The sequence below is a fragment of the Amblyraja radiata genome, chromosome 2 (genome assembly GCF_010909765.2).
Source record: "Amblyraja radiata isolate CabotCenter1 chromosome 2, sAmbRad1.1.pri, whole genome shotgun sequence".
NCBI lineage: Eukaryota > Metazoa > Chordata > Chondrichthyes > Rajiformes > Rajidae > Amblyraja > Amblyraja radiata.
Genome location: NC_045957.1, coordinates 107378042 through 107405288, shown reverse-complemented (window position 1 = coordinate 107405288; position 27247 = coordinate 107378042). Strand labels below are relative to the sequence as shown.

The 27247-nt window shown below is 43.4% G+C and overlaps 2 protein-coding genes across 6 annotated transcripts in view; one reads left to right on the top strand and one right to left on the bottom strand.

The window, feature by feature from the left end:
- Positions 1–2166: 2166 nt before the first annotated feature.
- On the bottom strand, positions 2167–5784 carry LOC116966761 (protein FAM237A-like). Its single transcript, XM_033013087.1, has 3 exons — positions 5678–5784; positions 3257–3629; positions 2167–2810 (listed from the first exon to the last, which is right to left on the bottom strand). The coding sequence occupies exons 2-3, from the start codon at positions 3615–3617 to the stop codon at positions 2773–2775; spliced, it is 399 nt and encodes a 132-aa protein (XP_032868978.1). The 5' UTR covers positions 3618–3629; positions 5678–5784; the 3' UTR covers positions 2167–2772.
- A 14644-nt stretch (positions 5785–20428) lies between these two features.
- gtpbp10 (GTP binding protein 10) overlaps positions 20429–27247 on the top strand; it is a 39564-nt gene continuing 32745 nt past the window's right edge. The window contains exons 1-4 of one of the 5 annotated variants that reach the window (XM_033013056.1): positions 20429–20515; positions 23610–23803; positions 25478–25569; positions 26525–26669. In XM_033013056.1, the coding sequence (XP_032868947.1) occupies positions 23664–23803; positions 25478–25569; positions 26525–26669 (377 nt within the window). In that variant the 5' untranslated portion in view covers positions 20429–20515; positions 23610–23663. Of the gene's footprint in view, positions 20516–20585; positions 20660–21443; positions 22244–23609; positions 23804–25477; positions 25570–26524; positions 26670–27247 lie in introns of those variants that run through there. The other 4 variants (XM_033013075.1, XM_033013037.1, XM_033013046.1 and 1 more) reach the window with 4 other exon arrangements.

Below are 27247 nucleotides of genomic sequence, written 5' to 3'. Positions count from 1 at the left end.
TACCTGAAATTGGAGAAGTCAATGTTCATACTGCTGGGGTGTAAACTACCCAAGCAAAATATGAGGTGTTGCTCCTCCAATTTGCAGTGGAACTCACTCTGGCCATGGATGAGGCACAGGACAGAAAGGTCAGATATGGAATGGGAGGGGGAGTTGAAGTGCTGAGCCACCAGGAGATCGGATTCGTTAATGTGAAATGTGCGGAGATGTTGGGTGAAGTGATCGCCAAGCCTGCGCTTGGTCTCACTGATGTAGAGCAGTTGACACTTAGAGCAGGGGATGCAATAGATGAGGTTGGAGGAGGTGCAGGCGAACCTCTGCCTCACCTGGAAAGACTGCTTGGTTCCTTGGATGGAGTCGAGGGGGGAGGTAAAGCGACAAGTGTAGCATTTCCTGTGGTTTCAAGGGAAAGTACCGGGAGGGGGTGGTTTGGGTGGGAAGAGACGAATTGACCAGGGAGTTGCGGAGGGAGGGGTCTCTGCGGAAAGCCGAAAGAGGAGGAGATTGGAAGATGTGACCAGTGGTGGGATTCCGTTGGAGATGGCGAAAATGTTGGAGGATTATCTGTTGTATGTGGCGGCTGGTAGGGTGGAAGGTGAGACCAAGCGCAGGCTTGGCGATCACTTCGTCCAACACCCCCGCACAGTTCGCATTAACGAACCTGATCTCCCGGTGGCTCAGCACTTCAACTCCCCCTCCCATTCCGTATCCGACCTTTCTGGCCTGGGCCTCCTCCATGGCCAGAGTGAGTCCCACCACAAATTGGAGGAGCAGCACCTCATATTTCGCTTGGGTAGTTTACACCCCAGTGGTATGAACATTGACTTCTCCAATTTCAGGTAGTCCTTGCTTTCTCCCTCCTTCCCCTCCCTTTCGCAGCTTTCCCACAGCCCACTGTCTCCGCCTCTTCCTTTCTTCTTCCCGCCCCCACATCAGTCTGAAGAAGGGTCTTGACCCGAAATGTCACCTATTCCTTCGTTCCATAGATGCTGCCTCATCCGCTGAGTTTCTCCAGCATTTTTCTCTGCCTTAATGATTATTTTCATCACTTTGTTAATTATTGTTGCAGCCTGAAGCAATGGACATTGGCTGGATGGGAATGTTCCTTCTTTATATGGAGAGAACACTCCAGGGCAACTTTTGCTAGTTCCCAATGCTTACAGGTTAATGATTAACAAAGGACATGGAGAGTTTACTTATAATTAACACCACACGTAATATATTGTCAGGGCTCTGCTCAGTGCATTGGACTGTTCACAGACTGTTTACCCTCCTACCATCCGGGAGGCGCTACAGGTCTCTCCGGTTCCGGACCAGCAGGTCCAGGAATAGCTTCTTCCCTGCGGCTGTTACATTACTCAACACTGCACCTCGGTGATTGCCAATCTCTCCCCCCCTCTCCCCCCCCCCGGACACTCCTGCCACCAGGAAAAAAATAATTGCACTACTATGACTGTATGCACGTAAATATATTTATCTATTGCTCATATTCTATGTCGCGCTTCTAGGGAGGTGCTAACTGCATTTTGTTGTCTCTGTACTGTACACTGCACAATGACAATAAATTTGAATCTGAATCTTAAATCACTTGACTGGAACCCCAAATAATCCCAGGGATGATAGATTTCACTCTATAGATAGATAGATGGAAGTAAAGGTAGACACAAAATGCTGGAGTAACTCAGCGGGTGAGGCAGCATCTCCGGAGAGAAGGAATGGGTGACATTTCGTGGTCTAGACCCTTCTTCAGACTGATGTCAGAGTAGAATAGAATATAGATAGAATGTAGTCGGAGACAGTAAGACTAGTGGGAGAACCGGGAAGGGGAGGGAGATGGAGAGAGAAAGCAATGGCTATAAAAGGCTATCTTATCTATCTTATCTTATCTTATCTGAAGTTAGAGAAGTCAATGTTCATACCGTTGGGATGTAAACTACCCAAGCAAAATATGAGGTGCTGTTCCTCCAATTTGCGCTGGGATTGCAGTAACCCGAGTTAAATGTGGGGACTGGGGGCTGGTGAGCAGGAACCTGATGCATTACCAGCTGGAGGGTACCAGGTGATAATCAGCAGATTATTTTACGTTGATTTCAACAAAGTTGATGGTTTCATTAAACACAAAGTGCTGGAGGAAGTCGGTGGGTCAGATAGTGTACGCTCGTCTCTATCATTGTTTCATTAGATTTCCATAAGGATACATGACACCCAATTTATCTCATATATTCTCCTTGAGACTGCTGGGTCCACTGAGTGAGATGAACCTGCAAAGTCACATTTACACTTTTTCAAACAGAAACTATGTTGTCCTGGTGTTGGAGCTTACGTGTAAACATATGTCTAGTATTTAACTTTATAGAAATTTGTCTGAGAGATGTTTAATATGACTGGATAACATCCTTCCGCAGATGAGAAAACTGGGAAAACCAGATCCCACCAAAAAGAAATAACCAACAAATATCGAATAACCCATGTGCAATAGATACTTTGGTTGGGAATTATATTTTATGCTTAGGGAACAGTGGCACTGTGAAGTTTGAAGTAAGCAATTTTATGTTTTACTTATCCCTGGAGCTTTCGGCTATTGTCTGTACACGGATCCAATAAAAAACAAACCTTCGTTAATTTTCTTTTGAATATTAGATTATAGGTTTAAAGAGAGGCTGTTTCAGTTGTAATTTGAATTTTTTTTTTATCTTCGCTCATTGTCACGGTGGGTGGAACAGACAACCTTGCATTTCGCTGATACTTCGGGACAGAGTTCTTCCGCGATGTTTAAAACTTCAAATCCTTTTCGCTTGAACGCGCCAAGCCTGCAATAAACAAAGCAACAGTGAGCGGGGAATAGTGAATAGACAGGGAGACAGACGACTCTCAATAAAATTGCATCCAAATTCTTACTCGTAATGATTCCTGTTAGCCTTGGCATGCAACTCAGGCTCAGCATAATTCTATAACCAATATATATATTTTTAAACTAACCCCGATGAACATGAAAGCTTTACCGTGGATAGTCATTTCTGGACACCACTGACAAAATGACAGGTCGGACACGACTATTTGAAAGGAAAGGTAACCCCCACTGATAACATTAGACACGAGGGACTGCAAGATGCTGGTTTATTTTTTTTTAAACACACAAAGTGCTGGAGTAATTCAGTCGGGTCTGAGTTTGGCAGCATCCGCGGAGGACATGGATAGATGACATTTTAAATCAGCACCCTTCTTCAGATTGATAACATTAGACTGACTGTTTTACCTGCCGAGTACTGCGGATACCGCATGGTATATCCGGCTACGATCTGTCTCCTGCCCAGCCCATGAGATCGCGACAACACACAATCCACGTAGATATCCCAGAAGAGCTGAGCCAGGTCGATGAAAAGGGCAGCGTGCTGAGGTTTCTCCGAGACTTTCAGAAAGATCATGAAGTCCCAGAGGGCGCTGACTGTTTCGGCGACTCGCAGCTTCCTGAACTCGACCAGGGTCAGGGACGAGCTCTCCCAGCACTGGGGGTCGATCTCGCCCAGATTCATCGGGTCTGTGATCCTGTTCTGAGCAATAACCACCGTGGCGATCCAGGCCAGCATCACACACAAGCTGCCACACACACGCTGCATACTCTACAGGGACTGACAACGGAAAAGAAAGTGGTGGGTTTAGTAACTGGCATCTCGTTATATCGAACATTGGAAAGCAACACATGGAACCGAACGAGCTGCCTTGGATGTGTGCTGCTGCTGTGCCGATCATTCTAAAACATGAATGATGTTACAACTCGCAGGCAGATAATGAGACCTTCGAAAGTAGCAGAAACTACACTGCTGGATACCTGCCCCAGCGTTGACACTGGATATCTGCCCCAGCGTTGACACTGCCTCACAAAGCAGTCCTCCTCTAAAGGCAGCGAAAGGTGTGCTCTTTGTTGATATAATAACTCGGCTTATGCTTCTCAGTTGGAGGGTATCTTTCTTTAACCTTTGTCATATCATAATTTCAATCACAGTCCTAATTATAAACGTAATCATAATTTTCTTCTTGGCCTTCTGTACACTATTGGCTCAAGTACAACAGATATGTGTTAAGGGAACATGCAGAACCAGAATCTCATCTTGCAGTGCGTTTAGCCTGAACCAGAAAATTGTTTATTAATTGTGCGCTCTTTGTTGATATAATAACCAGTTGTGACCTTTTAAAAACACAGTTCTGTCATAGGCTGTCAATACGAAACTATAGTTACTGTGGAACTAGGAATGTCACTTAATGGGGTTTGAGAAATGAGAAACGAATCAGAAATGTCTCATAAGGGGTTGGACAGGCTAGATAGATGCAGGAAGATTGTTCCCGATGTTGGGGAAGTCCAGAACAAGGGGTCACAGTTTAAGGATAAGGGGGAAATCTTTTAGGACCGAGATGAGGAAAACATTTGTCACACAGGTGAATCTCTGGAATTCTCTGCCACAGAAGGTAGTTGAGGCCAGTTCATTGGCTATATTTAAGAGGGAGTTAAATGTGGCCTTTGTGGCTAAAGGGATCAGGGAGTATGGAGAGAAGGCAGGTACAGGATACTGAGTTGGATGATCAGCCATGATCATATTGAATGGCAGTGCAGGCTCGAAGGGCCGAATGGCCTACTCCTGCACCTATTTTCTATGCTTCTATGTTAATAATGTGACGACTCGGTGTTTCAAGGTCTACGTTTACATAAGGTAGAAAACTGAAAATCAGAAAAGAAATATTCGGAATACAGCCAACTAAATAAAAATGCAACAGGAGGAATTCTCTCTCAAAACAGTATGTAAAACTAAAGAAAATATACATGCATTAATCCGGTAAAGTCAAGCAATATTGCACCGTACTTACAACCTGGAGACTACTGACAGTAACTTCAAGCTCCTTGCGAGTCCTTCCCACCGTTCGCCGGCTAATCCCATCAATATGCCCCATTTCTTTTTTTCTCGTCAGTTAACTTGCTTCCATTGAAACCAATGTCATTCTCCTCCAGTGCTACCTGTGGCAGCATGACCGCTGCTCTTAACTGCTCTTAACTAGCGAAGAGCCCCCCCCCCCCCCTCCTCCTCATTACCCATTTGGTTTTAGGGGTGTACAAATATAAATATTATATATTTATCGCCAATTCATAATCTTAAAGACCACTTACAGCTTTCAATGTTATACACAGCGCTGTACAAAGCCCCAGTCATCCCTGACGGTTGAAATTAGACAAGTTTCTACCTCTCCTGTTTGTTATTCAAAATTTCAGCTTCTTATCTGAGTTATTCTTGTTATTTCACGTCCATGCCGGAAAGAAAGGTGTTGATTCCACTCAAGTTAACGCATCTCAGCAGAAAAGCAGATGCTGGTTTAACTTGAAGATACACACAAAATGCTGGAGTAACTCAGCGGGGCAGGCAGCATCTCAGGAGCAAAGGAATGTCTCGACCCGAAACGTCAAACTATTCCTTCTCTCCAGAGTTGCTGCCCGCCCTGCTGAGTTACTTCAGCATTTTGTGTCTATCTTAAAACGTAAAACACTCATCCTATCTCGTCCAAAAACACGCATGCTGGAAATGTTATATCCGTGAAATCAGAACGGATATAAAAACTAGAGAAGGGATATCTGCCTTTCTAGTTTTTTTTAAATAAAAACTATAAAAGGGAGAAGGTAGTATTTACTTACAAAGAAGATGTAGTGTCTCTCGCTGCTTCCACTACTGCACCAACACAACACTGGTCGCTGGCGATCGAGCGGGTGAAGTTCCTGGACTCGGCAATATTGGGTCCTGGAGTTGGGTTCAGATGTAACCTGTAATCCGCGCGAATATTTATACTCCTGTACGCCCACCATCTCTGCGTCAGATAATGTTTTACTATTTCTCGAGTGTCTTGTAAAATGACACCGTTATATTACTGATCATTTGAATCACCCTATCATATGCACATTACTCTGATGATAAAATGTAATATGTAATATGTAAATGATGATAAAATGTAATAGCCGCCAACGCAAGGGTCGAATCCAAGAAGTTGTCCGAAATTTCAGGGCATCTTTTTTTCTGTCTACTATTGAACCATTTCTAATCTCATTCATTTCTTTACGTAGTAATTTCATGGGGTACTCTGTGTGCAGAGTTGAGTGTGGTTAACTACACACCGAAAAGGCAATAGCAGTCAAAGTTGAATCCTATTCGAAAATACTGTAATCGCTATTAAATCTCGCTCTCGCTCTCTCTCGCCCCAAAGTCATGAATTATACAGCAAGGTAACAGGCCCTTCAGTCCAACTCGTCCCTGTGGATCAAATTGTCCGATTGAGCTCGTCTTCATATTCCCTTAAATGGCAAAAACATAATTGTTTCGGGCAATGTCTCACAAAGTTACACGAAGATCGACAGGCGGTGGAAATAAAAGTCAATTTCCTTTAAAACGACGTGAAATATGTTATATTCTCCCACAATGTTCCACTTTCGATGTTCTAAAGCGTTTTAGCGAACCTTGCATCTGATTAGCCAGGGTACACCAAGGGGGATAAAAATAATAGACACTAGACAATGAACATTAGCTCGTTTGTTTCTCTCCACAGATGCTGCTTGACCTATCGAGTATCTTCTGCATTTTCTGGTTTTATTTCAGATTTTCAGCACCTAGTTTTTTAAAACCCCAAGAGGATGTTTACATCCTTTCTCAAGCCAATATTTTACTTTCCTCACGAAAATCATGGACAGATCACGGTACCACTGTCTACGCGATCACCGTGTAGGTAGATACACGGCTACATTAGTTGCATGCATGGGGAAAAAATCAGAAACTGGGCCGAGTGACATGAGCTGTATGAATAGAGGGTTGGTGAACTGAAAGGTACAGCAAATTCTACACGACCTGTGATGCGGAAACCAGGAGAAGGGTCCCATCCATTCACTCCCAAGATGCTGCCTGGTCCTCCGCGTTACTCTGGCACTTTATGTTTTACAATGCTCTCCAATTATCTTACCGTTATTAAAACGCATTGCAGTGATATCTATTGTACTAATTTTATGCTGTGGGTAATCAGAGTAGTTTTAATGCTCTGGCCCTTAACAACCACTTTTAATATACTAACCGTTCAAATAAGCCTCCTAGCCAAAATACAAAGTGCTGGAGAAACTCAATGGAGCAGGCCGCATCTGGGGAGAGAATGGACAGACGATGTTTCGGATCGGGCCATTCATCAGTCTGAAGAATGGTCCCATCCCGAAACGTCTGACCAAAACGATGTACAATCCAATATCATGTATGATGGTGGGGTTGCATTTGGAGTATTGCGTTCAATTTATGTCAACCTGGATGGATAGAGTCATAGCATCATAGAGTGACACAGCGTGGAAACAGGCCCTTCGGCTCAACTTGCCCACGCAGACCAACATGTCCCAGCCACTCTAGTCCCACCTGCCCACGTTTGATCCATATCTCCCCAACCCTGTTCTATCCATGTATCTATCCAACCGTTTCTTAAATGTTGGGATAGTCCCTGACTCAACTACCTCCTCTGACAGCTTGCCCATACCCCACCACCCTTTGTGTGAAAAAGTTACCCCTCAGATTCCTATTAAATCTTTTCCCCTTTACCTTAAATCTTAAATCATTTTGTCCTCGACTCACCTACTCTGGGCATTTACCAGATCTATTCCTCTCATGATTTTATACACCTCTATAGGATCACCACTCATCATCCTGTGTTCCCAGCCTACTCAACCCCTTCCTATAGCTCAGACCCTCTAAACCTAGCAACATCCTCGTAAATGTAGTCGGTATCCTTTCCAGCTTGACAACATATTTCCTGTAAGATGGTGCCGTGAACTGAACACAAAACTTTAAATACGAACGTCTTATACAACTGCAACATGACCTCACAACTTCCATACTCAATACTCTGACTGATGAAGGCCAATGTGCCAGAAACCTTTTTGACCACCCTATCACCATGCAACTCCACCTTCAAGGTACCATACACCTGCACTCTTAGATCCTTCTGCTTTACAACACTCCACAGAGCCCTACCATTCACTGTGTAGGTCCTACCCACGTTAGATTTCCCAGAAAGCAACACCTCACATTTCTTTGTATTAAATTCCATCAACCATTCCTCAGCCCACCTGGCCAATTGAACAGGTTTAGAGGGAAATGGGCCAAATGTAGGCAAGTGGGATTAGTGTAGATTAGACATGTTGGTCAGGTGGGGAAATTGGGCTGAAGCGCCTGTTTCTACACAGTATGACTCTTTGCCTCTATGACCTGGTACAGGAAGGGAAATCATTATGCTGGAACTAGTGCAGAGAAGATTTACGGGGGTGTTGCCAAGACCTGAGGGCCTTGGACTGCAGGAGGCTGAGCGGTGGTGAACTAACTCATGAGGGGAAATGATAGGTTGAATGCACAGAGGGTTTTTTTAAAAACCAAGAATAGGAGAATCAAGAACCAGACGACACAAGTTTAAGAAGGGAGGGGAAAGATTTTTATATGAACCCGAGAGGCAACTTTTTCACGCAGAACATAATGGGTATATGGAAGGAGCCACCAGGGGAGGTAGTTGGGGCAATTACTATAACAACATTTAACTGACATTTGGACAGTTACGTGGATGTGAAACGTTTAGAGAGATATGGGCCAAACACCGGCAGGTGGGACTGTCGTAGATGGCGCTTCTTGGGCGTCAGGTGCTGTGTTATTCTATGACTCTATGTTTCCGTGCTGTTTGACTCTGTGACTGTGATTCAACGACCCACTGAGTTGCTCTGGAATTTTGGGTTTTGCTCAAGATTCCAGTATCGGCCGTTCCTTGTTTCTGGTATTTGTGGAGGCAACTTCCTATTTTAAAGAGCTGCCGGATGTAATAAGATCTTCAACAGTTTAATGAAATTAAAATTGTTCACCTTCGTCAATGCAAATAACTATGACTCCTCCGAGCGCACAACAACGTTGCCACATTTATATCGCCCAAGCAGGATTTGTTTTCAGCGATATTATAGTGAACTCTCTGATCTGTATGGAGCCGACCATCGGGCAGCGGGAACCGCCAGCATGGGGGCATTCGCTTCAGCTTGATACCGAGCAGGACATAAGTTCAGCATCTCGCCGACTGCAGAGAAGTAAGCCTGCCGACCACTTAGGCAAAATGCATCATGGCATCCTCAGAAGCCTATGGCAAAACAGAAGCAGGTAATAAGTAATCAAAGCCTGAAAACATATACTAATTATGTGATTTATATCGCAGGGGAATGTTGCTGCAGCATTGTGCCCGAGTTTTGCATTGAGTTTCGAACACAACTGGTACCTGTCCGATATCAGTAATGCAACTGCTGCATAATGTTGTGCATCTATATGCACAAAATACTTTATTCATTCTCGAGGGAGGGAGGTTGTAGGACAAAGTGTAAGTCTTAAATTTGTTCATTACTAATTTTGATGGGATGAAACGGGAACTTGCACATGTTAGTTAGGAAGCTTTTAAAAGTAAGATAGGGAGAGTTCAGGGCCAAGCATGGATTACGGTGGATAAACCCCTGGGGCATGGTGAAGTCTATTCTGGAACATTATGGGAAGCTTGAGAATAAATTGCTGGTGGGCCAGTAGTGACATTTGTATCTTCATTAGCCATATCTGTGGTACTAAAAGACTAAAGTTGTACTTTTATTTAAGAAGGGCTTCATTTAAGCCCTTCATGATAGGGAACAAGAGGTCAGTGAGCTTAACATCAGCGGTGAGAATGTTACCGGAGGAGATTCCGATGGACAGGGTCTATCAGCATTTGGAAAGAAAGGGACTGATTAGGGATAGTCACACTTCATGTGTGGGAATTTATTTCACAAATTTGATTGAGTTTTTTGAAGAGTTGAATAAGAGGGTTGATAATGTCAAAGCAGCAGACTTTCGGAAATCCTTTGACAAGATCCCATGTGGTAGTCTTATCCAGAAGGTGATATAATATGGGATCCAGGACGAGGTAGTCAACTGCATACAAAATTGGCTTGGTGGAAGACATCAGAGGGTAGTAGTGGTGGGTTGATTTTCAGTTTGGAGGCCTGTGATGAATGGCACACTGCAATTTGGAAATTCCTAATTGAATCACTTAAACTATTTAATTCTCTTTCTTCCTTTACATTTACCTCTTTGACAAGGCTTTGGCCATTTAGATTTCATAACATGGTCCAGAACATTTTTTTTGTTTTCTTATATACCTGTTACAAGCATGAGGACACTTTCCATTTGAAGAGAATTTGTAGAAAACACACGATCAAGGTACTATACATATGCCAATTGTATAGTATACTAGTCAGAGGGGGAAAACAGTTGTAAAAGAGTGGCAAAACGCAGACAGACTTAACACAGAGCTTACGTGGAATTTGAAGAAGCAGCAACAAGGAGAAGCAGGAAGAAGTACTGATTGGCTCAAGCCCGTGCGGGAGGAGAGAAAGAGGTGAGTCAGAGGGGGAAGCTTATGTGGATTTTGAAGCAGTAACAAGGAGAAGCACTGATTGGCTCAAGCCAGTGGGGGAGTTGAGTAAGTCACAGGAATTTGGTTTGTAAATTGGTAAATTAGGCAGTTTATCAGTCAATGTAAGCAAGGCTGCTCTAGGGGAGCGGCCTTGTGAGTAAAGTGTGAGTCTTTGGCTCGAGAGTCTTCGGCGAGGAGGCTGAGGGGAGGAGACTACGCAATACGCTGGAGAGGGAGAGACGAAAGAAGGAAATGTCAGGCAAGCTGATTCAATGCGATGCTTGCAGTATGTGGGAGGTCAAGGACACCGCTGGTGCCTCTGGTTGCTACAAGTGTGAGAAGTACATCCAGGTACAGCTCCTGAAGGACCGTGTTGGGGAACTGGAGAAGCAAATGGATTAACTCAGGTTCGTCCGAGTGGCTGAGTCATTTTTCGACGAGTCCTACAGCAAGATTGTTACACCTAAGCTACTGGAAGAGAGAAGTTGGGTGACAGTGAGAAAGGGAAGTAAACATGGAATGCACAGGTCCACGGGTGTTGTACCTCTTGTGAACAGGTTCACCCACTTAGAAGCTGTCTGGACAGAAGACGTTGACGCACTGAGCGGCGCACTGGCTTGCGAAGCAAAAAGTGCTGTTGAGCCAAAACCAAAGAGGCCGACGTCAGGCAACGCAGTGGTAGTTGGAGACTCCATTGTGAGAGGTACGGACAGGGATTTCTGCGGCAACAGATGGGATTTGAGGATGGTGTGCTGCCTCCCGGGTGTCAGGATCCAGGATGTCACGAACAGAGTACAGACAATCCTCCAGGGCAAAGGTGAACAGCCGGAAGTTGTAGTGCATGTTGGCACAAACTATGTCGGAAAGAAGGGGATGAATATTCTGAAGCGTGACTTTAGAGAGCTCGGAAAAGTCCTGAAAAGCAGGACCTCCAGGATGGTTATCTCCAGTTTGATTCCAGTTCCTCCTGCTGGCGAGAGCAGGAACCGGGAGATACAGGACCTGAATGTGTGGCTGAGGAAATGGTGCAGGGGGCAGGGATTTAGATTCTGAGACCACTGGGATCTGTTTTGGAGTAAGAGGGAACTGTACAAAAGGGACAGATTGCACCTTAACAGGTGGGGGACCGTCATTCTGGTAGGCAGGTTTGCCACTGCGACACAGGTGGTTTTAAACTAAATAAGGGGGGTGGGGGGGGGAGGGGGAGGAGGGATGTCAAATGGGATACTCAAGGACGGAGTTAAAGGGAAAGGGAGTGAAGGGATAGTTAATGACCCCAAAATTAACAGGAAAGAAATCTCACAAAGGGATAGGAGAGTATGGCCAAGTGTAATAGGGATCGAAGTGAATGGTGAGATGCGTAAGGAATTAAAAGTACTGTATTTGAATGCGCAAAGTATAAGAAATAAAGTAGATGAGCTTGAGGCTCAGATAGAGGTTGGTAGATATGACATTGTGGGGATTACCGAGACGTGGCTGCAGGAGGATTCGATCTAGGAACTTAATATTCAGGGTTATACATCCTATAGAAAGGACAGGCAGGTGGGCAGAGGAGGGGAGGGGGGGGGGGGGGGGGGGGGGGGGGGGGGGGGGTAGCTCTTCTGGTGAGGAATGGAATTCAGTCCCTTGTGAGGGAAGACATAGGGACTGACGAGGTAGAGTCACTGTGGATTGAGTTGAGGAATTGCAAAGGCAAGAAGACACTAATAGGTGTTATCTACAGACACCCAAATAGTAGCACAGATGTAGGGTGTAAGTTGCAGCAGGAGTTAAAACTGGCATGCAACAAAGGTAATGCCACTGTGGTGATGGGGGATTTCAATATGCAGGTAGACTGGGAAAATCAGGTTGGTTCAGGACCCCAAGAAAGAGAGTTTGTCGAGTGACTCAGAGATGGATTTTTAGAGCAGCTTGTAATGGAGCCCACCAGAGAAAAGGCAAATCTGGATTTAGTGTTGTCCAATGAACCAGATATGATAAGAGAACTCTAGGGAAAGGAACCGCTTGGAGGTAGTGATCATAATATGATTAGTTTTAATCTGCAATTTGAGAAGGTTAAATCGGAAGTGGCAGTGATGCAGTTGAACAAAGGGGATTATGAAGGCATGAGAGAGGAGCTGACCAAGGTAGACTGGAAAGGGATCCTAGCAGGAATGACGGTAGAACACAATGGCAGGAATTTCTGGGCATAATCCTGAAGACGCAGGATCATTTCATTCCAAAACGGAAGAAAGATTCTAAGTGGAGTAAGAGGCAACCGTGGCTCACAAGAGAAGTTAGGGATAAAACTAAAAGAAAAGATGTATAACACAGCAAAGAGTAGCCGGAAGCCAGAGGATTTGGAAACTTTCATAGGACAACAGAAGTAAACAAAACGAGCAATACAGGCTGAAAAGATGACGTACGAGGGGAAGCTGGCCAGGAATGTAAAGAAGGACAGTAAAAGCTTCTTTAGATATGTTAAGGGAAAAAGAATAGCAAAGTCAAATGTGGGTCCCTTGAAGGCAGACATGGGTGAAATTATTATGGGGAACAAGGAAATGGCAGAAGAGTTGAATAGGTACTTCGGATCTGTCTTCACTAAGGAAGACACAAACAATCTCCCAGAAGTACTGGAGGACAGAGGATCTAAGGGGGTCGAGGAACTGAAATAAATTTTCATTAGGCGAGAAGTAGTATTGGGTAGGCTAATGGGATGACGGATGATAAATCCCCTGGGCCTGATGGACTGCATCCCAGGGTCCTCAGGGAGGTGGCTCTAGAAATACTGGACGCATTGGTGATCATTTTCCAATGTTCAATAGATTCAGGATCAGTTCCTGTGGATTGGAGGATAGCTAATATTATCCCACTTTTCAAGAAAGGAGCGAGAGAGAAAACGGGGAATTATAGACCAGTTAGCCTGACTTCGGTGGTGGGAAAGATGCTGGAGTCAATTATTAAAGAGGTAATAATGGTGCATTTGGATAGCAGTAAAAGGATTAGTCCAAGTCAGCATGGATTTATGTAAAGAAAATCATGCTTGACTAATCTTCTGGAATTTTTTGAGGATGTGACAAGTAAAATGGATGAAGGGGAGTCAGTGGATGTAGTGTATCTAGACTTTCAGAAAACCTTTGATAAGGTCCCGCATGGGAGACTGGTGACTAAAATTAGAGCACATGGTATTGGGGGTAGGGTGTTGACGTGGATAGAAAATTGGTTGACAGACAGGAAGCAAAGAGTAGGAGTGAACAGGTCCTTTTCAGAATGGCAGGCAGTGGCGAGTGGAATGCCGCAAGGCTCGGTGTTGGGGCCGCAACTGTTTACCATATATATTAATGATTTGGAAGAGGGAATTAGGAGCAACACTAGCAAGTTTGCGGATGACACAAAGCTGGGTGGCAGTGTGAACTGTGAAGAGGATGTCAGGAGGTTGCAGGGTGACCTGGACAGGTTGAGTGAGTGGGCAGATGCGTGGCAGATGCAATATAATATAGATGAATGTGAGGTTATCCACTTTGGTGGCATGTGAGGTTATGAATGTGAGGTTATCCACTGTTCATCGATTACAGCTCAGCATTCAACACCATTATACCATCTAAACTGATCACCAAACTCGGTAACCTGGGCATCGATCCCTCCCTCTGCAACTGGATACTGGACTTTCTAACCAACAGACCACAGTCTGTTAGGTTAGACAAGCACACCTCTTCAACCCTCACCCTGAACACCGGCGTTCCACAGGGCTGTGTGCTGAGCCCCCTCCTCTACTCCCTCTTCACCTATGACTGCACACCTGTACATGGTACTAACACCATCATCAAGTATGCAGATGATACAACGGTGATTGGCCTCATCAGCAACAACGATGAGTCGGCCTACAGGGAGGAGGTCCAGCACTTAGCAGCATGGTGCGCTGACAACAACCTGGCCCTTAACTCCAAGAAGACCAAGGAGCTCATTGTAGACTTCAGGAAGTCCAGGGGCGGCACGCACACCCCCATCCACATTAACGGGACGGAGGTGGAACGTGTTTCTAGCTTCAGGTTCCTGGGTGTTAACATCTCCGATGATCTCTCTTGGACCCACAATACCTCAACTCTGATCAAGAAGGCTCACCAGCGTCTCTTCTTCCTGAGGAGACTGAAGAAGGTCCATCTGTCTCCTCAGATCCTGGTGAACTTCTACCGCTGCACCATCGAGAGCATCCTTACCAACTGGATCACAGTATGGTATGGCAACTGCTCTGTCTCCGACCGGAAAGCACTGCAGAGGGTGGTGAAAATTGCCCAACGCATCACCGGTTCCTCGCTCCCCTCCATTGAGTCTGTCCAAAGCAAGGAGAGGGAGGGAGAGAGAGGGAGAGAGGGAGAGAGGGAGAGAGGGAGAGAGGGAGAGAGGGAGAGAGGGAGATAGAGAGAGAGAGAGAGAGAGATATATATATATATATATATATAGATATATATATAGATATATATATAATATATAGATATATATATATATATATATATAATATATATATATATATATATATATATATATATATATATATATATATATATATATATATATATCGTGGCTTCCAGCCGATCATCCCGTGACGGGTAGAGAGCAAAGATCCTATAGCGGTATCAACAGCCGTTGATAACTGCCAGCTGACAACAGCCGTTTAAAGCTGCAAAGGAAGCGACGATTATATTTTAAAAAGTGAGTTTTGTGAACAACTTTATTCAAAATCTGGGGAAATAATTAACCGAATTTAGAGAGGAGTGCATTTATGAAATCGTAAGTTAAATCCCTACCAAAATTGTACAAATCTTCGCCTTTTTACGTCTGGTTTTCGAGGAGATACGTTTCAAATGCAAAATGCCGTACACCCACACACACACACACAGAGTTTTAAAAGTATATTAGGCCTTGTCCCCAACGTGGGTGGGGGCATCACATGGGAGGGCTGATCCCTGAACTCAGCGTCAGTGCTCACCCTGGAGCCAATCACCCCATCACCTGTTCCCCCAACGTAACCCGTTCGCCCAATGCAATATTCCACCACTCACCCATAGCCCCCAACTACGCAAGTGCAGCTCATTTCCCCTCATCCCCCAGCACTCCCTCCCCCTCACCCCCTCACCCCCTCCTCCTCTCCTCCACTCCCTCCTTTACCTCTCGCTCCCTCTCCTTTCCCCTACCCTCAGTCACTCCCTACTGTCAAGTCACTCCTACCCTCCATAACCTCTCCCCTCTCCCTAACCCCCTGACTCGGGGGAGGGGGGGGGTTTAGTCGGCGCTTCCCGGAGCCAGTGAATGGACCCGACTTTTGGGTTGGCGTTGGCGCTCCTTTGAGCCAATCAATCCTTCCCACATGGGGAAGGGGGTGCAAAAATCTCACTCTCTCCTTACTCCCCTTGAAGCTGCTGATCCCATTGTCTCTCTGTCATCTCTCCCTCCCTCTCCTTTTCCCTACCCTCAGTCACTCCTTCCCTCAGTCTCCCTTTTCGCACTCCCTCAGTAAAGACAATTTTTAAATAACATTTCTTCTCCTCCCATCCCCCACTCCATCAACTCTCATAGCTTGTGTATTGGCAGCAGAGATCACATTGTGATGCCATTTTCGGTTGTCGGAATGATCATGGCATCTTGTGTAAATGAGATCCCATTGTGATTGGAGGAGTGTGAGACGCCATTGTGACATTATCACTGGTAGCTGCTAGGTTGGCCTTTCAAAGTTCTCAAAGTTGGCTTTTTTTAAACTTAAATATCAATAACATGAAATATAACATCAAATGTGAAGATACGAGAAAAAGCTTTTGCAAAAATGTTCGCGCTATTGTTTACCTTTTTGGCGTAGCTCCTGAGATCACAGACAGACAGGCAGATGTCGAGACTTTTAATAGTACACTAGACCTAGTGGGACCCGTTGGGCCCCATCCCCAATGCAATAATCCACCACTCACCCGTTTCCCCAACGCAACCTGTTTCCACTACTCACCTGTTCCCCCAATGCAATAATCCACCACTCACCCATTGCCCCACACAGGGGGCCTGGTCCCCCAACGCAACCCGTTCCCCAGCGTAAGATTCCACCACTCACCCGTTGGGTCCCTGTGTCACGGGAGGCCTGGTCCCCCAACGCAACCCGTTCCCCAACGTAAGATTCCACCACTCACCCATTCCCCCAATGCAACCCGTTCCCCAATGCAATATTCCACCACTCACCCATAGCTACCAACTGTGCAGGTAATTTTAAACTTTTAAAAAATGCAATTGCACTAAGATTTAATGTGATGTTGGTGCCACCGACATTAAACTTTGCTGTGCTGGGTTAGGCTAGCAGATTCTTTCCTTGAATGACAGTGTTCTGGGATAGAAATATTGTAGCCGGTAGGGCATAGTGACGTCATAACTGCCTAACTGCCAGTGCAGATTTGAAGAAATCCAACTTTTAAATGTCACTTTAAAACATTTAAATCTCCCCCACTACGTCCCTCACCTTACAACAGAGATCAGCAGCAGAGAACAGCAGAGATCACATGTGATGTCATTTTCGGTTTTTGGAATGTTCACTGCAGCGTGTGCCTGAGATCCCATTGTGATGTCATTTTCGTTTTTTGGAATCTTCTTGGCAGCTTGTGTAAATTAGATCTCATTTGCAGTTGTTATATTTGTTTCAGGCTATTCCTTTTTTTCTTCCGAAAACTTTTTTTTTAAAAATTGATAATATTGTCAATAGTTTTATTTGGGATTATAAAAATCACAGAATAAATAAAAAACATCTATGCAAAGCTAAGATAAATGGAGGATTAGCACTTCCAAACTTTTTATATTATTTCTGGGCTGTTCAGATTAAGAATATGAATTTCTGGTGGGTAAATATGGATCATGAACCGACATGGTTAAATATAGAAAAGGAAGACTGTCTACCTTTCAATGTAGGTTCGATAATTTTTGCACCAACGGAAGTACAAAAAAAATATTATAAAGACAACCTAATAATATATAATAATAGACGTATTTGGAAACAAATAGTTAAGACTCTACATTTGGATAATCTCTCATTTAGATTACCAATTATGAATAATCCATCGTTTAAACCTGCTATATTAGATGGGGGGTTTAAACAATGGGATGATTTAGGAATTACAAGGATAGAACACCTTTATAGAAAAGGAAAATTTCTTTTATTCCAGGAGTTACAAGATATTTATGGATTGTCTCCACAACATTTGTTTAGGTATTTACAAATTAGAGATTATATTAAATCCAATACACAAGATTATAAAAATAAAGAAGCAGGATTGTTAGACGAACTGTTTAATTTACATCCAAATACAGAAAAATTAATAGCCTATATATATAACATCATTTTGGATAAGGAGAATCCAATAACGGAAATATATCGTCAAGCATGGGAAAATGAAATGGGATTGGCCATAACAAAAGAAAACTGGGAAGAAAGTCTACAACGAATACACCAGTGTTCATTAAACGCCAGACATATACTGATACAATTTAAAGTATTATATAGGTTACATTATTCGAAAACTAAATTAAATAGTATTTTTCCGAATCTCTCCGCTATTTGTGATAAGTGCAAGAAAGCAGAGGCAAATTTAATACATAGTTTCGTTACATGTCCTAAATTGGATTATTACTGGACAGAAATTTTTAAAGTTATTTCTGAAGTCATCAAAGTTAAATTGGACCCTAACCCAAAGCTAATAATATTTGGAATTCCGGATTTACATCTATCACTTACAGTAAATCAAAGAAATTTCTTTGATTACTGTTTGATAATTGGGAAAAAAATCATATTGAAATTTTGGAAGGGAACATTATCCCCCACAACCAAAATGTGGGCAACAGAGATGATGGAGACGTTACATCTGGAAAGAATTAGATTTGTCCTATTGGACAAGTATAATTCTTTTGAACAGATATGGTCTCCATATATACAGTATTTAGAGAAGTAGCTGTTCTTGGCAACACAGCTCGGCGTGCACCCTGCGGGATTTGGTGAGAATAATTCATTTTTATATTGGAATTAACATATATGTCTTTATTGATACTATCACTTGTAGTAGTGTTATTAATAATACATATTGTGGTTACTCAAATTTTTTTTTTTTTTTTTTTTTTTTGTTCGTTTCTCTTTTCTTTCTTATATATAATCAAATTATTATTTAATCACTCTCTTAATGATTTATAACTGTTCTATTCTTTCTCTATCATTATTTCTAAAAAAATAGTAGATAAGTATTACTAGTGTTTTACTTAATGCAAATTGAATTAATTTGATATAAAGTTGTTTGAAGCATTGTAATTGATTACCTTTAATAAAAAAATATATTAAAATAAATTAGATCTCATTGGGATTGGACGACTGTGAGATGACATTGTGATATCATGACTGGAAGCTGCTGGAAGAGTCTCCCATTTCAAAGTTGGCTTTTCTAAAGCTTTAAATATCACTAACTTTTGAAAAATAACATCAAATGAAGGAAACTTGATCAGATCTGCAGCTTGTCTGACCTCTCTCTCACACACTCTCACACACAAACACACACACACTCCCCCACTCCCCCCCCCCTGGTGTGCGGCCCAGTCAGAGCTGCTGTTACCGTTGGCAACGCGTGGAAAAAGACTGCAGCTTGTCAGACCTCTCTCTCTCTCTCTCTCCCCACCCTCTCCCTCTGTCTGTCTCTCTCTCACACACACACTCCTCCCCCCCCCCCCCCCCCCCCCCCCCCACGGTGCGCGGCCCAGTAGGAGCTGCCATTACCGTTGGCAACAATTACTCCGCAGCTTATGTAAATGATCCCATTGTGATTAGTGGACTGTGAGATGGCATTATGACATCATCACTGGAAGGTGCTAGAAGAGTCTCCCTGTCAAAGGCAGTTATTTTTTTCAAAGTTAGCTTTTTAAAACTTTAAAAATCAATAACGTGAAATATAACATCAAATCTGAAGGAAACGATGACCGACGACGGGAACAATCTGCGTAAGGTTCTGCAAAAGTTTCAGCACTGCCGGAAGAGTCTCCCTCTCAAAGGCAGTTATTATTTTCAAAGTTGGCTTTTTAAAAAACTTTAAATATCAATAACTTTTAAAATATAACATCAAATCTGAATAAAACTTGACAAGACCGACGAGGGGGAAAATCTGATTACGGTTCTGCAAATTTTTCAGCGCTACCGTGTACCGTTTTGCCGAAGATACAATACCAGATTTAGACACACATACACACACAGAAACAAGGTGAGACTTCAGACAGACAGACAGACAGACAGACAGACAGACAGACAGACAGACAGACAGACAGATAGATAGATAGATAGATAGATAGATAGATAGATAGATAGATAGATAGATAGATTAGATAGATAGATGATAAAATATGCATTTTACTATTATAAATTATTTCACTTTTTTAATCATATTTTAACTTATTCTAGACACTGAGTGATGGACATTGAATTTGGAAATGAATACTTGAATTTGAGTAAAAAGACAAACTGTTGGAGAAACTCAATGGACGAACAGTATTTGTGGAATTGCATCTCCGCTTCAATTTGACTGACTTAGTGAATGTTATTAAGTCTGGTAAAGAGTAGGTTTGGAAGCTAAACCTTCATGTTGAGCCTTATTTAATCTTACTGCCCAATACCATAACAAGTTACTATTGGAAACAACACGGTGCGTGAACTAAACTAAAACTTATGAATGTAGATCACGTCATCTCGTGCTGAGATGTTAATCCGCCACTGCATAGCTGCCACACGTTGCGTTATTACCATTTCACTTGGTGCTGCAAGTCCCATTCGTATTAAAGATTTTTTTATTCGGAAGAAAGCCGGCAGTTTCCAATTTAACAAGGGGCGAGCAGCCTTTACTCCCTCGGGCTGGTCAGCAAATTCGGAACTAATACATAGGTGTCACGCCGTCTCCGGAGTTTTGTAAAACGACGCACCGACAATATCTACAGACAATTATACGTTTCCCCTTCTATTTAAACGTTTGACCGTGTTGAAGAAATTAACACAGCGCATGGGATCAAGGACATTTTGGTCAGGGGATCGTTATAAATGAATGATTCCTCTCAATGAGATGGATGAAGGGTTTTGGGGGCGGGCAGGCGGGGGGAGAGCTATGAGGGACGGTTTCCGGTGGCGGTTGCTATGGTGCGGTGCGGCCCCGCGCTGCTGAGGCAGGTGCGGCGGTTTGATTCCGTTTGTCGCTCGGGCTTGGCCGTTAGTGCGCGCGCCCGGGACGCGAGCGGGGGGTGCGGGCACGAGCGCGGCACCGAGGACAATGGCGGGCACGAGCGCGGCACCGGGGACAATGGCGGGCACGAGCGCGGCACCGGGGACAATGGCGGGCACGAGCGCGGCACCGGGGACAATGGCGGGCACGAGCGCGGCACCGGGGACAATGGCGGGCACGAGCGCGGCACCGGGGACAATGGCGGGCACGGGACCGCGGGTCCGGAGCGGAAGCCCGGGGACCAGAGACAGTATAGGGCATGGTCGCTGCCACTGGGATGTATAGGGCATGGTCGCCGCCACTGGGATGTATAGGACAGTATAGGGCATGGTCGCAGCCACTGGGATGTACAGGACAGTATAGGGCATGGTCGCTGCCACTGGGATGTATAGGGCATGGTCGCTGCCACTGGGATGTATAGGGCATGGTCGCCGCCACTGGGATGTATAGGACAGTATAGGGCATGGTCACTGCCACTGGGATGTATAGGACAGTATAGGGCATGGTCGCCGCCACAGGGATGTATAGGACAGTATAGGGCATGGTCGCCGCCACAGGGATGTACAGGACAGTATAGGGCATGGTCGCCGCCACAGGGATGTACAGGACAGTATAGGGCATGGTCGCCGCCACAGGGATGTATAGGACAGTATAGGGCATGGTCGCCGCCACTGGGATGTATAGGGCATGGTCGCCGCCACTGGGATGTATAGGGCATGGTCGCCGCCACAGGGATGTATAGGGCATGGTCGCCGCCACTGGGATGTATAGGACAGTATAGGGCATGGTCGCCTCCACAGGGATGTATAGGACAGTATAGGGCATGGTCGCAGCCACTGGGATGTATAGGACAGTATAGGGCATGGTCGCCTCCACAGGGATGTATAGGACAGTATAGGGCATGGTCCCTGCCACTGGGATGTATAGGACAGTATAGGGCATGGTCGCCGCCACTGGGATGTATAGGGCATGGTCGCCGCCACTGGGATGTATAGGACAGTATAGGGCATGGTCACTGCCACTGGGATGTATAGGACAGTATAGGGCATGGTCGCCGCCACAGGGATGTATAGGACAGTATAGGGCATGGTCGCCGCCACAGGGATGTACAGGACAGTATAGGGCATGGTCGCCGCCACTGGGATGTATAGGGCATGGTCGCCGCCACTGGGATGTATAGGGCATGGTCGCCGCCACAGGGATGTATAGGGCATGGTCGCCGCCACTGGGATGTATAGGACAGTATAGGGCATGGTCGCAGCCACTGGGATGTATAGGACAGTATAGGGCATGGTCGCAGCCACAGGGATGTATAGGACAGTATAGGGCATGGTCGCAGCCACTGGGATGACGGGCTATTAAACCACACTGGGGAGAAGGAATTGGTGACCTTTCTTCAGACTCACAGTAAAGATGAGGGAGTGGGGGCCTGGAAAAAGGAAGCAATTGAAGTGACGAAGGGTGTGAGAGGTGTCTTGGACATCACTTCAACTCGGGAGGTATTGGACCAGGGGGGATAGGATGGAGTCGAGGTACGTGGAAATGAAGTCAGTGGGACAGGAGCAGGCAGAAACAATGTGCCAGGGCTGTTCTGTTTATAGATTTTGGGGAGAAGGCGGGGCTGGGGAACAATAAGGTTGGAGGCTGTTGAAGGCGTCAGAAATCAGAAAGAGTCTGTAAGATTATGGCCTGGTGCTCACCTGTGGGGTCATTGTCTAAGGATAAGTAGGAGGAGGAGGTGTCCGAGTGCTGGCGCCTGACCTCAGCATGTAGAGGTCAGCTCGCCAGACTGAAGAAAGGTCTTGACCCGAAATGTCACCCATTCCTTCTCTCCAGAGATGCTGCCTGTCCTGCTGAGTTACTCCAACATTTTGTGTCTATCTTTGGTGTAAACAAGCATCAGCCAAAAACCTTTCCTACACACTAACCATACTGTTGAGTTGCATAACAGCTTGGATTGGGAACAGCTCTGTCCACAACTAGAAGAAAATTGCAGAGTAGTAGATGTAGCCCAGTCCAGCGCACAGACCAGACTTCCCACCTGGCTGGATAAGCAGCAAACATAATCAAAGACTCGTCCCACCCTGCTCATTATTCCTTTCCCCTGCTCCCCTACAGTATAAGGTATAGAAGCTTGATAGCATCACCAGTGTCGGGAGCAGCCTCCCCTCTGTTATTGGAGATATTCTGAATTTCCTCCGTTTCATCAGGAAATAGAGACATTGTGTGCCTTCTTGGCTGTCGCATCAATGCGGTTGGTCCACAACAGATTATACGGTATCATTGTGCCTAACGTGTAGTAGGATTGTCCCTTCAAAGATGCTTTCTTGGTTACAAAATATTGTCTGTGTGGAACATCCTAAAGTTGCAAATGTTTTTATTTCAATTTTTGCATCATCCTGAGTTTTTTTTGTAATAAATTAAATTTTACGCCTTTAAATCCCAGTTTGAGAATTAGAAAGTTAAATGCATTGTGTATTAACTGTACAATGCTGCTTCAGAATAGTTTATTATAAAGGATTCAACGCTTTGGTATTGGACTGCCCTTGCATTTTCATCTAATTCCCTCCCCGCTCCCCATACATCTAGTTTGGCTATGTAGTTCACCTCTCTTTACCGATAAGGTATCTTGCCTTGCAACTGAGCAACCTATGAAAGTAGATGCGAATCTCTTAAGTATAAAGAGGAGTGACATTTTAAACTTTTGATGCAACATAGAATATATGAATTCCATTGTCTAGTAGGTTAGATTTCATCATGTTGACCTATGATAAATAATAATGTAAATATTTTGAATAAATAAATAAAATGACAATAAATTGTATTGTATTGTATTGTAAAATCAGTCATGAATTTGTTTAGCAGCATTAAAATTTTTATTTTTTTTCCACTTTGCAGTATGGCAACTTCATTGACAATCTTAGAGTGTATGTCCGTGGAGGGAGTGGTGGAATGGGGTTCCGTAAACTTGGAGGTGAAGGTGGGAATGGTGGGAATGTCTTCATTGTTTCGCAAGATGGAATGACCTTAAAGATGATCAAGGATAAATATCCAAATAAACGTTTTGTAGCTGGTGTCGGTGTTAACAGCAGGTATGATTTATATAAATACATACATACAAAAAATTAATATGTAATTACATACAAAACAGCAGGTAACTTTTGAAACGGCACCTCGTGGTACTTGAAAGCTGTCACAAAAACTAACTTTGTAAAATCCTCCTTAAATTTATGGATAAGCCCTCCAGGACAATGTGCCTTTCTGATCAAGTTAAGACTAACATTTTTAACAACTTTGAACCTGGAGGGTACAAGTGGCACCGGAAACGTGATGAATTGTGTGTACTCACTCAATGTAAGTAACACACAATTCTTCATGTAGACCATCATGCAAATCAACCTCTCTTCCATGGGCTACATCTACACTTCACACTGCCTCACCCCAGTCTTATCCTAGGCACCCCCTCTTCTCCCCTCTCCCATCAGACAAAAGGTACAGACGCTTAAAAACACATACCTCCAGATTCAGGGACAGTTTCTTTCCAGCTGAAACTGAACTGATCAGGCAACTGAACCATCCTCACACCAGATTAAAGTGTTGAATAAAATTTGTTTAGTAGCATTTAAAAATATATATTGTTTCCTCTTGGTAGTATGGCAACTTCATTAACAATCCATGGATGTGGAGAGGATGTTTCCACTAGTGGGAGAATCTACGACCAGAGCTCATAGCCTCAGAATAAAAGGATGTTCCCGTAAGAAGATGAGGAATTTCTTTAGTCAGTGTGGTGAATCTGTGGAATTCATTGCCACAGAAGGTTGTGAAGGCCATTATTGGATATTTTTAAGGCAGAGATAGATAGATTCTTGATTAGTACAGGTGTCAAGGGTTATGGGGAGAAGGCAGGAGAATGGGGTTAAGAGGGGAAAATAGATCAGCCATGGCAGAGTAGACCTGATGAGCTAATTGGCCTAAATCTGCTCCTATCACTTATGAACCTCTGTACTTTAGTTTGAATTGATTAGATTTATGTATGGTATATCTGATTCGTTTGAATAGCATGCAAAACAAAGCTTTTCAGTGTACCTCGGTACATGTGACAATAAACCTAAAACCTAAAGCTGAAATAATCTGATTAATTTAAGAACTGAAATCATAAGTTAAAAATTAGAATGCATAAAAATTACATACCGTACACTCAAAAACATTCTTCAAGCATTGAGAGATTGACTCACAATGGTGAAAATAGTTTGGGGAAAAAAATTGCATATAACCTCATCATCTCTAACTTCAAGTATGGTTATCGTTCAGTTGCATCAATTCCTGGAAACAAAATATTGTAATTTATTCATTAATTGGGGTTGGTGTCGGCAATGCTGACATTTATTCTTCATCCCTAAATTGGCTCCTATGCCATTTTGGAGGATTTACATTAATTTAAATTGCTTGGCTGCTGTGGTGTTGCAATGTTGAGAGAAAATAACAAACAAGATGAAATGGAAGTTTTGTTCCTACAATTTTATGTTTATCATTACAAATACTAAACAAAAGAATAGTAAATATAATGGCCCACACAAAATGCATCAAATAGAGGATCATACAGGTCTTAAAATGTCTGTAAGTTGAGTTTCTGCAAAGTACACGGATGTCATTAAGAATACTGAGGAAAAATCGGAAGCCATTATAAGTAATCTAGGCATAGGATTCTCAGAATTTGAATAGTTGAATATTCCCATGTTTTAACTGTATCTCTTCCATATCTCTAGCATTCGCTCACTTAAAGGCGCAAAGGGAAAAGACTGTGAAATTTATGCTCCAGCTGGAATTTCAATCACTAATGATAATGGGAAAATAATAGGTAAAAAATCATCTTGTCAAAATTGATTATAGTCAAGTTCTGCTGAATTTTTCTTAAGTACAAATTATCCAGTTGTATTAGATTGTTAAATTAGCCTTTACAAATTCTCTTATTTGCTAGCAAACGTTTCTACTACAATTTATGTAGTTCCACGTGTTGCATATAAATCATAGTTTGTACAGAATAACCCATGAATTTTGTACATTTCACATCCAATAGCTGAAGAAGGATACCATTTAAAAATAAGGTAAGTGAACATGCAAGTGAACAGTTAATAAAAGAAATACAAGCTAACATACATTATTTAGTTGGTAAATGCAAGGAGAATAGTAAAATGTCAATAACGTAACACCCTTGAGATTTTATTAGTGCCAGAATAGCAATTTTCCTGGATTATTGCCCCATTTCACTTTATTTTAATGTTGATTAAATTGATTGAAAAATACAGCATAGAAACAGGCCCTACAGCCTACTGAACCCATACCAACCATCGATCACACTAGTTCTATATTATCCCCATATTCTTATCCACCCCATACACAATAGGGGCAATTTAGAGAGGCCAATTAACCTACAAACCTGCACATCTATGGGATGTGGGAGGGAACCAGAGGAAACCCACGCGGTCACCAGGAGAGCGTGCACACTCCATAGAGACAGCATCCAAGGTCAGAATGTGTTGCGCAGTAGTATGACAACAGTTAAATGTTCACTTTGAGGGCAAGCATCTGGACTTGTTCTGATAAAATTTCCTGCATTGTGTCTTTTTTGTATGGTTTCACCTTATTTGTTTGTTCATAGGATGTGGTTGTAATTGACAGTACCAGCATTTATTGTCTGCACATAATTCACTCTATAGTTTGGTCTTGAATGTTTGATCCATGAGTATTTTAAAATAAATAAGTTGCAATTGCTGTTGCTATTGTTAAAAAACTGAACCTTTTTTTGTCTCCAGGTGAACTAAATAAAAAAGGAGATCGGTTAATTGTAGCCCATGGTGGTCATGGTGGGTCATTTAAGACTTACTTTCTGCCTTCCAAGGGCCAAGCTGGAATCATAAGAATGGATTTGAAGCTGGTAGCTGATGTAGGATTGGTTGGGTAAGTTTCTAATCTATCAACATTAATCAAGGGGGCAATTGTGTTAAAGGCAAATGATGCTTGTTATTAATTCCTTGTATGAGATTGTTGTTTAGTCTAATTTTGGTGTTTATCTTGTTCTTCATAACCTTACGTTTTCTAGTCATTAAATATAATTGGAAGTTGGTGCATGTTTTCTTAGGCTGAGCTGCTCATATTAAAATGAAATCAAATTTCCCAGTTTTGGTAGTGGAACACAGAAAATGTTACCCTATTTTGTGTGTTGGGATTGAGAGGGCCATTGTGAAAAGTTATTTAATCACTTTGACATTCTAGAAATGTAGATTATATTTCTAGGGAAAAGCCTAGGCTTATTAGCAGTTATTTTGGAAGTTATAAATCTGGAATTTTGTTTCCCGAGGCTTGTGAAAAACTGAAGAAGGGCCCCAACCCAAAATGTCACCGAGCCTTTATCTCCAGAGATAGATACAAAATGTTGGAGTAACTCAGTGGGACAGGCAGCATCTCTGGAGAGACAAATGGGTGACGTTTCGGGTTAAGACCCTTCTTAAGTTTTTATCTCCAGAGATGCTGCCGGA

Coding starts and splice junctions, on each gene's coding strand:
- LOC116966761 (XM_033013087.1), bottom strand. CDS start 3,617: ATGCAGCGTGTGTGTGGCAGCTTGTGTGTGATGCTGGCCTGGATCGCC. Junction 2,811..3,256: donor GTATCCGCAGTACTCGGCAG/GTAAAACAGTCA, acceptor TGTTTATTGCAG/GCTTGGCGCGTTCAAGCGAA.